The 15,952-nt window shown below is 36.0% G+C and overlaps 2 protein-coding genes across 2 annotated transcripts in view; one reads left to right on the top strand and one right to left on the bottom strand.

Annotated features, from left to right (window-relative positions):
- Window positions 1–9,644, top strand: part of tmtops2.L (tmtops2 L homeolog) — a 101,273-nt gene extending 91,629 nt beyond the window's left edge. The window contains exon 5 of the mRNA XM_018247055.2: window positions 8,093–9,644. Within this exon, the coding sequence (XP_018102544.1) occupies window positions 8,093–8,338 (246 nt within the window). The 3' untranslated portion in view covers window positions 8,339–9,644. The remainder of the gene's footprint in view (window positions 1–8,092) is intronic.
- The window catches only part of st6gal2.L (ST6 beta-galactosamide alpha-2,6-sialyltranferase 2 L homeolog), a 97,501-nt gene continuing 85,534 nt past the window's right edge, over window positions 3,986–15,952 (bottom strand). Inside the window, exons 4-6 of the mRNA XM_018247054.2 lie at window positions 14,407–14,508; window positions 14,145–14,319; window positions 3,986–6,430 (exon numbers count right to left, since the gene is read on the bottom strand). Of these exons, the coding sequence (XP_018102543.1) occupies window positions 6,168–6,430; window positions 14,145–14,319; window positions 14,407–14,508 (540 nt within the window). The 3' untranslated portion in view covers window positions 3,986–6,167. The remainder of the gene's footprint in view (window positions 6,431–14,144; window positions 14,320–14,406; window positions 14,509–15,952) is intronic.

The raw sequence follows: 15,952 nt of genomic DNA, 5'->3' as shown, positions 1-15,952 counted from the left end.
GCATTTATATGATGACATCACATCAGTGATAACATCAGTGATTGCAAATCACTGTGTGCCATAAGCCTCCTTGCTCATAGTAGCATCCCATCTTATTTTCTGCAAACTCACAGCACATACATTGGGCTGCTATCAGTTATCTAAGATCAGGAACCAACTCACAATTTACTGTGTATATATTTATATATAATATAAAGGTCACATGGCAGTTCAAAAACCAGTGCATTCTGCATAAGAGCTAAATGACCCCTAAGCTGACAAGCTTCTGTGGACAACTTTGAAGGCCTGGATGTGTGTGTGCAAAAAAACAAGTTAATTCCCTCTTGTATGTTTTCAAAAGAGCAAACAAATTTTTTTATATTCAATTTTGAAATCTGACATGGGGCTAGACATTTTGTCAATTTCCCAGCCAGAGCCGGGCCAACCCTGCCAGGCGCCCTAGGCAACCTGGCGGGCCACGGCACCGGCTCAGTGCGCGTGAAACTGCGCATGCGCGAAACGGCGCTCTAGCACGCATGCGCAAAACGGCACTCCAGCGTGCATGCGCGCATGAGCAGAAGCGCATTTTCCGGAAGATTACACTCACCAGCCTGCGAGAGACGGGTCCGGACACGGGGTAGGCGACAGAGCAGGTACGTGCCTGGTGCCCCCCCAGCCTTGCGCCCTAGGCACGTGCCTACTCTGCCTACCCCTAGTTCCGGCCCTGTTCCCAGCTGCCCCAAGTCATGTGACTTGTACTTTGATAAACTTTTAATCACTCTTTACTGCTGTACTGCAAGTTGTAGTTATATCACCCTCTCCCTTTCCCCCTCCAGCAGCCTTACAACAGAACAATGGGAAGGTAACCAGATAGCAGCTCCCTAACACAAGATAACAGCTCCCTGGTAGATCTAAAAACTACACTCAATAGTAAAACCAAGTTCCACTGAGACTGATTCAGTAGGAGAAATAACAGCCTGACAGAAAGTAGTTCCATCCTAAAGTGCAGGCACAAGTCACTTGACTGGGGGCAGCTGTGAAACTGACAATATGTCTAGCCCCATGTCAGATTTCAAAATTGAATATAAAAAAATCTGTTTGCTCTTTTGAGAATTGGATTTCAGTGCAAAAGTCTGCTGGAGTAGCACTATTAACTGATTGTGTTTTGAAAAAAACATGTTTTCCCAAGAAAGTATCCCTTTAAAGACATTTTAGACATTAAAGTATCAAATAAATTCCCAGCACACTCAGTAAAAATGGACAATTATTTTATTTACATGAAATACATTGTGCATACGTAAAAATGTACAAAATCAAAATAGAAAAGTGTTAATATTTGTGTACAAACACTGCTCAAAAATGGCTATCTAGTCAAAATGTAAAGATTTTATCAGATGGACATTAGGCGTGGAAGTAAAAAGAAAAAAAATACCAAAAAATTGAAACCATAGTAGAAAAGGAAATAGTCTGGCTTCAGATTGCAATATAACATATCAAGAGTCCATTGAGACGGTCAGCTGTAATGCTGCATGATGGCCTGGCAGGAGACAAGTCAATACTGTATAATTATGGAAATCTTAATACAAAAATGGTATATGCAGAGCTGCTCCAAGCACAAATTTATTTGAAAGAGCCACCATGTTCACAATGTTTTATTTCTTCATTTTCTTGTTTGTCACGTTGAAATATTAAGGTGCACGTTAATAAGGCGGAGTAAAAAGCAGAACGCCACCATGTGAAAAGCAGAATGTTAATCATACAGAGAAGTGATAGGAGAGACTAAATAAGGGGCAGATTTATCAAAGTGTCAAATGAGAGCTCACCACAAAAAAACTCACACACTTTTGATTCATTCCTATGGGATTTTTAGAAGCATGTTTATCAACCTGTGAACCCTAACTTTCACCCATTTGTGGTGAGCTCTAATTTCACATTTTGATAACCCTCCCAATGTAGATGTCATATACTCTGGGCTTACATACCAACCCAAAGCCAGCACGGGCTGTGGGAACCAGTTTAGTTAGTAAACCCCTGAAAAATACTCAAGTGTGTGATGCTATGTTATATTTATACTGACTTAAACAGCTTTGCTTTCATTTAATCCACCAAACTTTAGTTAGTCCAGTGAACTGCAAAATGTCATAAATATAGGAGCATTTCTGGCACCAGTGTAAATAGGTTCAGTGGAACAGGTACAGGTATGGGACCAGTTATCCAGTATGCTCAGATAAGGGATCTTTTTGTAATCTGTATCCCCATACCATACGTCTACTAAAAAATCTATTAAACATTAAATAAACCCAATAGGATTATTTTGCCTCTAATAAGGATTAATTATATCTTAGTACAGGTATGGGACCTGTTATCCAGAATGCTCGGGACCTGGGGTTTTCCGGATAACAGATCTTTCTGTAATTTGGGTCTTCATGCCTTATGTCTACTAGAAATTAATTTAAACATTAAATAAACCCAATAGGCTGGTTTTGCTTCCAATAAGGATTAATTATATCTTAGTTGGGATCAAGTACAAGCTATTGTTTTATTATTACAGAGAAAAAGGAAATCATTTTTAAAATTTTGAATTATTTGGATAAAATGGAGTCTATGGGAGACAGCCATTCCGTAATTCGGAGCTTTCTGGATATCGGGTTTCCGGATAAGGGATCCTATACCTGTATGTATCACAATTTTATTATTACCGATAAAAAGGAAATAACAATTTTGAATGGGATACGGCCTTGCTGTAATTCAGAGCTTTCTGGATAACGGGTTTCCACATAACTGATCCTATACCTGTACCATGAATCTGTGCCAGTGTAATGCATGAAATCTCTTGCACTATACAGAAGGGTACATAGGGTATAACAGCCATTGTTCAGGGCATTCGTATGCTCATATCATTAGATACATATGAAAACCTTTTCACTTAATGAATTCGATCATTCACTGGAAGTTCAGGACCAAATATCAATAAAGGTTTCCATTCATCCAAACCATGATCCACAGTATCCAGTAGTAACAAGTCTATTGCAATTAGATTTTCTTGAAAACGTTTCACCACTCATCCAAGTGGCTTCTCTAGTTCCACTGAGTAATAGGGAATTCTCCAGCATTGTAAAGCCTCAATGATCATATAGTCACCAACATCCAATCACAATGTTTTCACGGAACTTATTCAGGGGGGTCAATTCTTTGAGTTACAGATAACACCTACCTGAATAAGTTTAATTGTGTTTAAACTTTGGTGACTGTATTATACTTACATCTCTAGGTTTAAAATGCCTGGGAATTCCCTACCACTCAGTTGAACTGAAGAAGCCCATTGGATGAGTGGCTTTCAAAAATACTCATAGTCCAGCTTTAGACTTATCTCCGCTAGATACTACTAAATATAAAAGAGCAATGGTTGAAAACAGGTATGGAATCTCTTATCCTGAAACCTGTTATTCAGAAAGCTCCGCATCACAAGAAGCCCATCTTTCATAGAGTTTATTTTAAGCAAATAATTCTAATTTTTAAAGGGCAAGTCAAATCCAAAATTAAAATTCTAATTCTAATCCTAATTCTAAGCAACTTTCCAATGTAGGTGTATTAAAAATTGTCAGTGCCTTTAAAGATATTTGTAAAAACAATTGCTTTTAATTAACTCCTGGCTGTTACTTTTGAAACAGTGTTGCGAAAGTCTTAGTTCCCAAAGACAGGTTAATCAACTGCCTTGTCCTACATTGTATCTGAGAACAGAGAATAAAAATGGACACACACTGCTTTCCGTCGCAATATATATATATATATATATACATATATATATATATATATATACATATATATATATATATATATATATATATATATATATATATAAATATATATATAAACTAATAACTTAAAAACCACCATAGAATGTGTAATGAATGTATATTGGAAAGTTGATTAGAATTATCTTTTATTTTTGGGGTAAACATTGATTTCCTTTTTATCTGTAATAAAACAGTACATTGTACTCAATGGTAACTAAGCTGCATGAATTCATACTGGTAGGAAAATAATCCTACTGGGTTTATATATACTACATATATATATAACATTATTATATATATACATTCCATATTGACAGTTTGGCTTTTAGAATTCTGATTTTCTGATCCAGTTCTATTTCTTTGTGAGGCCTTACACCTCAGTGAATCTTATTATAATTTAAGTTTAAATGATAAAACTCATTCTAAACCAAGATGAGTCAATGAACTCTTTATTGGGTATACTGGTGTTGCACAGAGTTGTAACTGCTGATAACAGGAAGCAAGTGGAGACATTTTTGTGAGTACTAAGAATTAGCAATTCTACCAGCCTGGATGTACAGGAACAGTGTTCTTAGGTATCATGCAATTAGCTTTCCATTCTTTCAAACCTGCACTACTGCACTCATGAAATGGCAGAATATCATTTATTTTCCAGGTCCGTATTTGTGAGCAAAATAATTGCTGCAGCAGGGACCTGGAAAATGCAAAAATAACTGTTCCTCAACCCCAGCCCCACAGTGTCAGTTGCAGGAGAGATGCCCCCATCAATGGAATGTTTGCCTGGCCCACTTCTAATGAAAATACTTACCATGCAGTACAGTATGTCCAGCTTATCCTACACCATGGTTCTTTATTGCAATTGAGTGCAGCACATTATTTCTTTCCTGTTCCTGTGGGTTTTGTGTGACTTTTTCATTCTGTCAGGTCCTGTACTTGATTTGAATTTAGTATAATTTCCTCAAATCCTTCAGAAACTGTCTCTACTTGAATGGTGGCATGCTAGGTAGCAGTTTGCTAATTTTCAAAAACATTTAAGTATTAATGCTTGGTGCATGTAAAGAGCAGAGAAGATAGCATAGATTCCTGAGATGATAGAAATCTATTAATATCTGTAAACAAAAAATGTGGTTATATGTACGAGTTTTTTAATACAAATATTCCGCTTAAAGAAATGGTAACATAAGACAATGAGGCAGAGACATGCTGGGGAGTTAGTGTATATGAAGCTCAGAGCTTGGAGCAATAAATACCACATTACAAAGGGTCAGGCCCCAAATGTATAGCTGAAGAATAAAGGCCCCTACTTGCAATCTATCAGCAGTGAGACGACAACCCAATAATTGTGATATTTTTGTTTTAAAATGCCTTTGTTTTCATCCTATAGGGCATTCATAGCCAACACAATAGACCAGGTGCCAATTTTGTTTAAGATATGAATAAATATGTGCCCAGCTCTTGAATCCAAAATGGTAAAATAATTTTAATTCAATTGGACCATTTCATTGTTTGGTTCTGCTGATCCTTTAAACTAGCCCTTCAGATCATCCTGTAGCATATCTATAGGGTGAAGTGAGAGGTAGTGTTAATAAATTTAAGATGGTCTAAAAAGAATTAAAAAAAACTTTTAGGGTACACAGGAGGCTTCACAGATTAGCTGGGAAAATACATTCATTAGACAGCAGCAACATATTACTGCTACTGTTTGGTAGAAATGTTTACTGCCGGTTCTTGAATGGACCTTTGCACCCATATTTGCACCCAGTTCTACAGCAGCTCATACAGCCAGAGCACAGTGCTTCCTTTCGACAACATGCTTAAAATATGATTTAATTGATGGAGAAAAGGTGGGGAAACTAGGACTTTTTAAAATGTACTTTTTTATGCCACTTCTCTACAGTGACTAACAAACCTGATCTACCTAGCAGTTACATAAAATGTATGTACAAATGACTAGTACTGTGAAAAAAACTTGGTCAGGTGGTCATCTGAACAATAACTACAGTAGGTCACATGGGCATCTGCTGAGTTACTCTAGGCTTGCTATAACGTATACTACCAATACAAATGAGAACTGTTTCCTAATAATAGTTTAACAAAATGGCACATTATAAACCAACCAAAGAATTCCTTTCTGATCCACAATAGAATATTGACTTCTGCCTAAATAACACCAACTTGCATCAACCATCAGCTAAGCTTTGCTTTACTCATCGCAAAGCAATTATATATACGTCCATGGCTCGGTTAGACATTTAGATGTCCACCAATCAGTTTAAAGACCAATTACGTTGGGTCTCAGTAATTCTTTTTTCAAGTATTTTAGTTGACATTTCAACAGTAGCAAATTATTGCACATGATTTTTTTAATAACAATGCACCCCACCCCCCATCTTATGTAATGTGATCCTTTATTGGGCAATGTATAGAGCTGAATCCTGGTAATATTACTTTCCCTTTTCTCAGAAGATTGTCTTCTGTCCCTTGATTAATCTTTTGGACGAGCATTTTTTCATACAGTAACGGGTGGTAGGCTCCCAGGGTACAAGCTGCATCATAGTATTGTTCATGATAGTGACACAGGTCTGTTTGCCTGTAGGAAGGAATATATTCATACACGTGCACCGTCTGGCACATGGACATCATGATGAGGATACCTAAAGAAACACAGAAAGGCAAAATAAAACATAGCATATTTATTTTGGTTGCAAGTTACACTGTAATTCTAATGTGAAAATAAAAGCCATAATTATCCTGTAGATTATATAGTGAATAAAGTACCCCCTTTTGTAAATTATAAGGATATTATAAGTTACCGAGGAGTAACTCAGAGGTATCCTCTAATATCCTCATATTCTGCAACTGGGGGTACTTTATTTATTATAATACACACATACACAAGTTTCAGTGAGTTGTGTGAGAGAAATGACATCAGAATTCAGCGTTTATAACTGATGACATCAGAACTCACCGTTTATAAGGATATAATTTACAAGATATTCATGGCTTTTGTGTATTATATCTAAACGGTGCTTAGTGATGCTATCTGTTATATTCGGAGCTTGGTGATGTCATTTCGGTCAAATGACTCACTGAAACTTGAGTATTATAATAAATAAAATAACCCCTGGTGAAGTGTTGCCAGCGAAAATTCATCAGCGCGAGCCGACTCTGGCGATAAAAAGGTAATATGGTGCAAAATATACACTTTGGAGCAAATTTACTAAAGAGCGAAGTGGCCATCGCTAGCAAAAATTCGCCAAAACAACACTTTGCATGGACATTGCCAACTTACTAAAAGGAGAATTTTCACACCCTTTTGCCAGACTAATTTTCATTCAGGCGAATGGTCTTTACTCCGCAAATTCATCAAAGTGCGAATTTTCCACTATGTTTCCCTTTTTGCCAGAGTCTGCTTCACCAGGTTATACCTTGCAAACTGATAAGATGAAGCTACATCCTCCACAATCTTATGTCAGTGACATCATATCCTGTATGCCGAAAAGTCATAAAAAAAAAGAAAAAATGCTGGCGTTTTTTCATATTTTAAAGTGGGATTATGTTGAAAAGTTTTAACTGTCATTTTTTATAACCATTTGAAGGTCAAGCCATATTTGTTTTTAGGTGGGCTCATGTCTAGGACATTAGATGATCTCTTTTGTCTTTATGTTGCTTCCTTGGACATTTTTAATAATAAGTGGCCACTTCAAGCAATTTCACCAACATTACTAATAATGAGATATATATGACCTATATGTACAAGTCCTATTAAAATTGACCTTAGTGAAAGTGTGTTAACCAAGTTTTGTTAGGCAGTAAGTAAAGCTAGTGAAAGTTCACTATGAATTTTCACTGGTGAAGCATCGGCAGCAAAAATTCGTTAGCGCAAACTTTCACAAGCTTTCATTTCTGCCTAGCGAAACTACGTTAACACACTTTTGCTAAGGTCAATTTGAATAGGGCGGGTTCATATAGGTCATATATATCTCTTTATTAGTTTGTCTGGCGAGACGTAACTTTGCATTTTGATGAATAAGCACTTGCGCTGCAAATTAATGTCTGACAAAAATTCACACCTAAGTAAATCTGCCCTTTGATTCATTTGCGGAGTAACGATCGCTCGCCTAAGCAAAAATTTGCCTGGTGAAAAGGTGCAAAACTTTGTTAGAGCTGTCCTCTACGCCTTTTAGTAAATTTGCCCCATAGACTTGCTAAATTCTGCTTTACTTGTGAAAGCCACAGAAATAGTAACAGATTTAGAGTGAGCGATAAAATGTATTACATCCATAATGCAACTTATTTTTCTTTTTTCCTTCTAGTTCTACAAATGCTTTCTAACACTTTTCCATTGTCATCCTACATCATCAATGGATGAGAAATCTATGTGTCAGTCGAATTATACCGTCATCCAGATGAACCAAAAACTTAACAATACAGTGGCAATCCCTGGACAGACTCAGATACCTGATAGTGGAAGTATAGACAAGATGCCTTGCATTCATAGACAAGACAACGATCCATCTGATCAAATGCTTAAAGCTACAACGGACCATTTCATTTCATGAACGTGGTATATTATTGGAATTTTTGGTCAGTCTTCATAGCAGTACCAGATAAAAGAGGAGGCAGTTTCTTGAAATATAGAGATATTTTGCCTTTAAGATGTTGAAGGCAGTGGCAATACAAGGTTCGTTCATTCCATGGTGTATGTAGAAGGATCACTATGTGAAATTGCACCCCAGTATCTCAGGACACTTTCTGAGGAACACAAGCTTTCTCCTTGTAGACTGTAAACCCATGTATGTGTTTTGCAAGATCTTGTGTTTTTATATCAGGAGTGTCTGAAGCAGCAATTTAATGCACAGTGTTGTAGTTTTCTAACTATGTAAACCACATTAAGGCACTGGATAAATGTCAGTCACATGCTGCCGTTTTTCTAATGTAAAGTAAAGGAGAAGAAATATTAGAGACCTGCCTGTATCTACCCATTCCTAAAGTGTGTGTGTATTTGGGACTGAATAATAACACATGCTTGAAAATAATAACTAGGAGAGGTGGCAAAATACTTTGCAGATACTACAGAGTTCTACAATAAAATAAACGTATTACATGCAACACAATCCTATGTGCCTGTTGTAGCAAAATGGAAACAAAACACAACATCTGACCAAGATAAAGCAACACATTTGCTATGAGGGCATCTTGTGCTAATCATCTACACATTCCAGCCATTTGCCAGTTATCAAACCTATACCAAATTTATAGAACCAAATCAAAATAACAAAATATAAGTAAAAATAAGTGTACCAGCACATAACTGGCATAAAGTTTGTGCTCAAAAAATTTCCTACAATGTGTTTGGCTAATGATAAAACCCATGTGCTAAACTTGCTGGGAAATGACACATGAAAAATATGTGACAATTCTTAGGCTTTTTTTTTCCTGGGATAAAATGCTGATAAACTATTACACAATCCTCATAGTCAGCTGCATTCTACTTGGTTCAAAGTATCCCATCCATATTTTAGAACAATTCTGTCCCACATTCTTACCTAAGACAATCGTACAGCTATTCTTCTATTCTGTTTGATCAACAAGGCTTCTATTAAAATACAACATGCCACTATGCTGGACTGTACAGCCCTATTTACTCACAATGTATCACTGGATCACTATCCTATATTTTAACACAGGACTTGGGAAGGGAATGCAATCATCATGTCTACCATTGACTTTGAATTAGTATACCCAGGCATTGTACAGTATGAGAACACTCCTATTCTGATTTCTAGGGATGCACCGATTCCACATTTTTGGATTCGGCCAAACCCCCAAATCCTTTGTGAAAGATTCGGCCGAATACCAAACCGAATCCAATCCCTAATTTGCATATGCAAATTAGGGCTAGGAAGGGAAAAACATTTTCTACTTTCTTGTTTTCTGACAAAAAGTCACGCAATTTCCCTCCCTGCCCATAATTTGCATATGCAAATTAGGATTCGGTTCGGCCAGGCAGAAGGATTCGGCCGAATCCGAATCCTGTTGAAAAAGGCCAAATCCTTGAACTGAGTTTTTAAAGAAACATCTAACCAGTTTGAACAAGTGGAAACCTGCTTGGAAGAATGTTCCAGATGACCACAGAACAGTGTGCACAACTGGGGCAGAGGAGTGGAGAGATGTACCATGTTCTATTAATGCCGCAAAATCTGAAAGTGTGAGGATAAATTATTTATGAAAATGGCATTTGTTTTTTTTTTTTAAAGATTATGTTATAACATAAAACAATGTCATGTTACTGTAAATAAATTATTTTGAGTTTATTTCTACTATTCCAGAGAAACCACAATTGTTCTTTTTTTAAATCATGCCCGAATCCAGAATTTGTGTATATTTGAAAAAAATCAACACAAGAAAACGTGAGTGAAGAACAAGAGCTGACAACTTTTGAAAGTCAATGTATATAACAAATACAAACAAACACAGTGGATAAAATATAATTATTGTATTTTATGTTACTTGTCTATATATTTTGAAAAAAAAAACCTGCATTTGAAAAGTATGCTCCTACTGTAATTCTGTCTCATTTCACAGTCCTTTCAACGGTTTCCAGCATTTTTATTACAAATAGTTTTACTGTGGTTAATTTATCCAACAATTTAGAAAGTATGACTTCTGTTTTGTGCTGTCACAAAGAATTTAATGTAGTGCATAAAGCATATTGTGTGTTTTGTTTGGTCACACATAATGGATGGGATACTGTATTACTGTCCCTGTATGTATTGTAATATTGATATTGATTATGTTACTTAGATATGTTAATATTTTGGAGACTGTGGACTAAGACATAAAACGACTTGTCTACCATCTTAACATTTAAAGGAAAGAAATCAAAGTATGATAGGATTGTACTTAATGAACGTTTCCACAACCCCATTAAATCATGTTAACCCCATTAAACTATCATATTTTTAGTTTTAACTTGAACTTGACTGCAAATACTCACATAATATGGCACATATGCTACGCATTTTTAAAATAAAATATCCTTTTATGGAAAAACACATAGGAAAGACTTTACATTCGTGACGGGCAAAAAGTGTGTGAAAATGATGCCCGTAGACTCCAATGGGTGGGAAAAAAATGTGTCACTCATCAAAAAAGTTTTTGTCGCTCATAGGCTTCAAAGTATTTCAGCAAATTTTCACCATTTCATGAATTGGTCAGGGCCCCCCTACAAGCTAAAAAAAAATCATTGGTGGTCAGGGTCCCCCTTTAAGTTGAAAGAAAAAACATTGGCACCAGGGCCCCCCATAAAAGTTTTTAATAAACATTGGTAGTCAGGGCCCCCTTACAAGTTAAAAAAAAAATCATGGCTTTGGGACTTCAACTTCGTGGCTTCGGGTCTTTTTGCAGCTTCGGCTCAGTTCGCATCTTTGGGAATTCGACTTTTTATCGTTTGGAACATCACTTCAGCGCTGTCGAGGGGGGCCTGGCTAATTAAAAAAGGGCAGCACAGCTGGGCCCACTTTAGGCCTGGTACGACTGTACCCCCCTGATGGCGGCCCTAATGTTAAGATTAATGACTGATCTTGATATGTTATGCCTCTTCATGAATACTATCTGGGTCTGCCTCAAAAAACTTGGTTAGGAAATCTCTCTTATACATGACATAAAGTGCTATTCAATGGAAGTTACACATATCAATATCTAACAACTAATAGATGCTTGCAAGTCGTTTTTGCTGATTTAATCAATGGTGCATCTACAAATCATTTCCTTATATGTCCATTAGGCAATGTAAGTATTTCTTTTAACAAGTAAGTTAAGTATGGGCCTTTGAATATGCCTACCCAAAGGTAGTTATATGAATAAATAACTAGTAGTGATGAGCTAATCTGTCCGATTTGCCGAACATATTGAAAAACATTGAAAACTGGCGAAATGCATTAAAATCAATGGGTAGCAACGTTTTTCTTGCAAAATATATTGAAAGCAATGGACTTTTTTGTGGCAAAATTTTCCAGTGCATCTTAGAGAAGAATTCTTATGTAATTACAAAAATATCAGCTGCTCCTACCTTCATAGTATTTTACTGAGGCTAAAATGTAATGAATTGCAAATTATCTCACTCAACTATTAAGGGGGTAAGAATCAACTTTCTAATAACAAAATCTATGAAAAGAACTCCAAGCTCTGCATCCTTCTAGTACCTTTAAGGAGACCATTTCTAGCTGGCCATACAAGAGTGAAGAAATCTGGAAAATGGGAATGGCCATTATTAAAGAGAACCTACTAGAGTAGTTTTAAACGTCACTACCCTCCTGATGATGGAATGGGATAAATCTCAGAATGTATTGCACTGAGCTACAGCTTATCGAGTAAATGTTATTGCTGAGAGCCTGGATGTTTGCTGGCAGTAGACCTCTACATTAGTATTGTAGAAGAGGAGAAGACAGGTATTCTTTCCTTAAAATGTGGGTTTCCTAGGAGCAATTTGATTGCTTTGGCACAACTTTCATTTTATGCATGGCCTCATCTTGCCTTTGACACTTATCAGCTATTGTGTTTCATATTTATTAGTTAACCTGTAGAGATGCTCTTTCTATCAGTAAATCCCATTATGGCTGCTCACACTACGTTTTGTATTACTGGTGAGAATTATACTTGCAAATACTGTGTGAGATGTGTGATTTTTTTTAAATGTCAGTTCAGTACATGGCAACAAATTCCAGTACATGAAGCTAAATGGAATGTAAAATAGTTGGTTGAAATGTTCATGTATACACAATACACAAAGCATTTTCATGTGAATTGTTCCTTGTACTCAGTGTATCTCACAGCAGATTTATTAAAACAATACCAAAACGTGTCTGTTTGTATGTCTGTGAATGTTGTGAACCTTGTTATGAAATTGAGTTACTCTCTTCGATCTGCAACACAACATTTTAGTAGGGATGCACCGAATCCAGGATTCGGTTCAGGATTCGGCCTTTTTCAGCAGGATTCGCCGGAATCCTTCTGCCTGGCCGAACCAAATACTAATTTGCATATGCAAATTATGGGCGGGGAGGGAAATTGTGTGACTTTTTGTCAGAAAACAGGAAAGTAGAAAATGTTTTTCCCTTCCCAGCCTTAATTTGCATATGCAAATTAGGGTTCGGATTCGGTTCAGTATTCGGCCGAATCTTGTTTCTAATATAGTTAGTTAGGCAAAAATGTAATGTATAAAGGCTGGAGTGACTGGATGTGTAACATAATATCCTGAACACTACTTCCTGCTTTTCAGCTCTATAACTCTGAGTTAGTCAGTGATTTGAAGGGGGGCCACATGGTACATTTCTGTTCAGTGATTTTGCAATTGATCCTCAGCATTCAGCTCAGATTCAAAAGCAACAGATATGACCCATGTTGTCCCCCCCTCAAGTCTCTGATGGTAACCAGTTAGTGTAAACCAAGAGAGCTGAAAAGCAGGAAGTAGTGTTCTGGCTATTATGTTATATAATTATATTTATACATTACATTTTTGCCTAACTAACTATATTAGAAACATTTTTTATTTTGCACAGCCTATCTATTTACCCAGTTTTTATTTTTATACTGAACAATTCTTTTAAGTGGACCTGTCACCCTGACATAAAAAGCTGTATAATAAAAGTCCTTTTTCAAATTAAACATGAAATCCAAATTTTTTTTTTTTTAAAGCATTCATAGCTGTTGTAAACTCATTTAAAAATCTCAGCTGTCAATCAAATATTCTGAGATGATGCAAGGCTTATCTTAATAACAGTGTCCACAAAATGGCGCTTGCCTGCTTGCTATAATTAGGACTTCCCAGACCGAACAAAACAAGATTCAAATAATTTATATAGAGTAATTAAAGTTTATTTTGCTTGACTAATGTCATAGAATAGTATTTGGAATATTTTTTTGGGGCGACAGGTCCCCTTTAAAGACATTTTCAAGCCAAGAACTGCAAAAAAGTACCATATCATTCTGGGAAGTAAATGCTGTTTACCCACAATATATCCATTTTATGTGACTCGTGAGTAATATGTTACATTTTAGTTGCACTTGTTTTCTAAAATCGGATTTATAATTCCTGCTTTGTAAGGTTCATAGCATTCTTAATGTACCCTTGGGCACAATAACCTTGTTCAATGTTAATTAATGACTACACTGAAGTAAACCGTCTCACTAACAAAATATTTCAGCACCTGCTTGTGTGGTGGAGAGCTTTAATTTTCCTTAATAGAATTATATTTTAATCAATAGGGGCCATTAAACTTCGCTCTTGAGGTTAAAACTAAAAGCTGTGAAATGCAATTATAAAAAGCACAAGTCGTTCTCAATCAATGAGCTGAACTAACGTACCAATGAATCCAGATGAGGGAGGGTTGGGCTGTATTTTCTCGTCGCTGTTCTCCTGAATTATCTTCCACAGCTCCCATGTGAATTTTGGGTGAAGAATATAAAAGGGCTGGTCCGGATTCCTTTTACGATGTTTCTCGTACGGAGGGAATAGGTTGTAGTCTGGCTTGTGGTACCACTATAAAAAGAACCCTTAGCTTATGAGAAATTGCCATAAGAATATTGTATTTTACAATCTTGACATTATCAAAAGAATCTATCTCACCATGTGAAGATCTGCATAATATGGAGAGGGGTCCCAAGCGATTAAAGTGACATCTTTATATAGGGAGCTGTCAGTAAAATGGTGGTTTGGGTTGGTAAGAATCTGCAATGAAGAACAATGGCCTCGTGAGCACAAAGCAGTTTCACTTTTCCTTCTGCTCAGTAACACACAATGCCTTACATATCAACATTTTCATATTTTTATAAAAACAACATTATAGTTATTTTTATTATCAAGCATGAAAAGGAACCAGTGTAAAGAGCTGAATAATATATAAGGGATATAGGATGATAATAATATGTAGAGGAATCCTTTTACTAGACTGGATAGAAAGTAAGATCACTTGTTTACCACTTCATATAACTTGATTTTTAAAAAGGTTATAGCCACTTATCTGATTGCATTTATCTTGGTGCACATGGGCCTGTCTATCTCGTTCATTTCATTCTACCTTAGTCCCATCATAAAAAAAAAAAGTCTGGGAATTGACTGCGTCTGATAATTGTTTGCCCTTTTTTTCTCCCCAGGTTTGGGGATAGTTTAACAATAATTAGTATAAGGCCTAATTTTCTAATATAGAAACATTTTATTTTTCAATGTTAAATATAATATATAATGGATTTCAAATAAAAAAAATTCCACACTAGAATATTATCATCTCACTGTTGTTTTTCTAAAATGTAGATAAAATGGGAGAATGGGACAGAGACAAGTAGAAATAAGGTTCTGTTTACTTCTCCATTCACCTCTAAATATCTATTAGACAAATATAAATGGAACATACCATAAAAAGTTAATTTGGTCCTTCAAGAAACTAACAGCAACAACAACAAATGTGTTCCCCGCCAAATATTTTTAATGCATCCCTGCTTTATAATATATAAATGTGATTAGTATGACAGGATAAGACACGGGACAGACAAGTATTTTTATAGCAATATTTATATTTAATATATATTCTGCCTACAGATTAAATGGTTGAAAAATAACCAGGGAAATATTTTATCTGTCTTAATAGTCTTTTATCTGTCAATTTGTAATTATAGTTTTATACTTAACTGTACTTGATGGTAACGAAGCTGCATGGATCCATATTGGAGGTAAGACAATCCTAATTGGGTTTATTTATAAGGTTATTTACTAAAATCCAAATTTATCTCATTATTTAAATAAAAAACCACAACCAACTCCCATACCCGATATTATCTTATTTTTTTATTAAAAAAGCTCAATGTAATCAGTTTGGGTAAAAACTCGAGCAAAAGCCTGAATAGTTCAGTTTTTTCAGGGTTTTTTTCCCCAAATCGCTCAATTTTTTCTGGCTTTTTCCTGGAAAGCCTGATTTTTTAGAATTTTTGGCCAAAATGGTCGGATTTTCAGCCTAACTCCAGCACAGACCACTGAAACTTCCAAATAGGATAAGGACCTCTGACACTGAATTATACACTACCTCAGCAGGTCTGAGATGGCAGAATTTATGGATTTAGGCTTTTTGCAGCATCGAGCTTTAATAAATCATGAAAAATTCGAGGTTTTCCAGGCTTGC

Source organism: Xenopus laevis, chromosome 2L, assembly GCF_017654675.1.
Source record: "Xenopus laevis strain J_2021 chromosome 2L, Xenopus_laevis_v10.1, whole genome shotgun sequence".
NCBI classification, from domain to species: domain Eukaryota; kingdom Metazoa; phylum Chordata; class Amphibia; order Anura; family Pipidae; genus Xenopus; species Xenopus laevis.
This window is presented reverse-complemented; position numbering and strand designations above follow the sequence as displayed.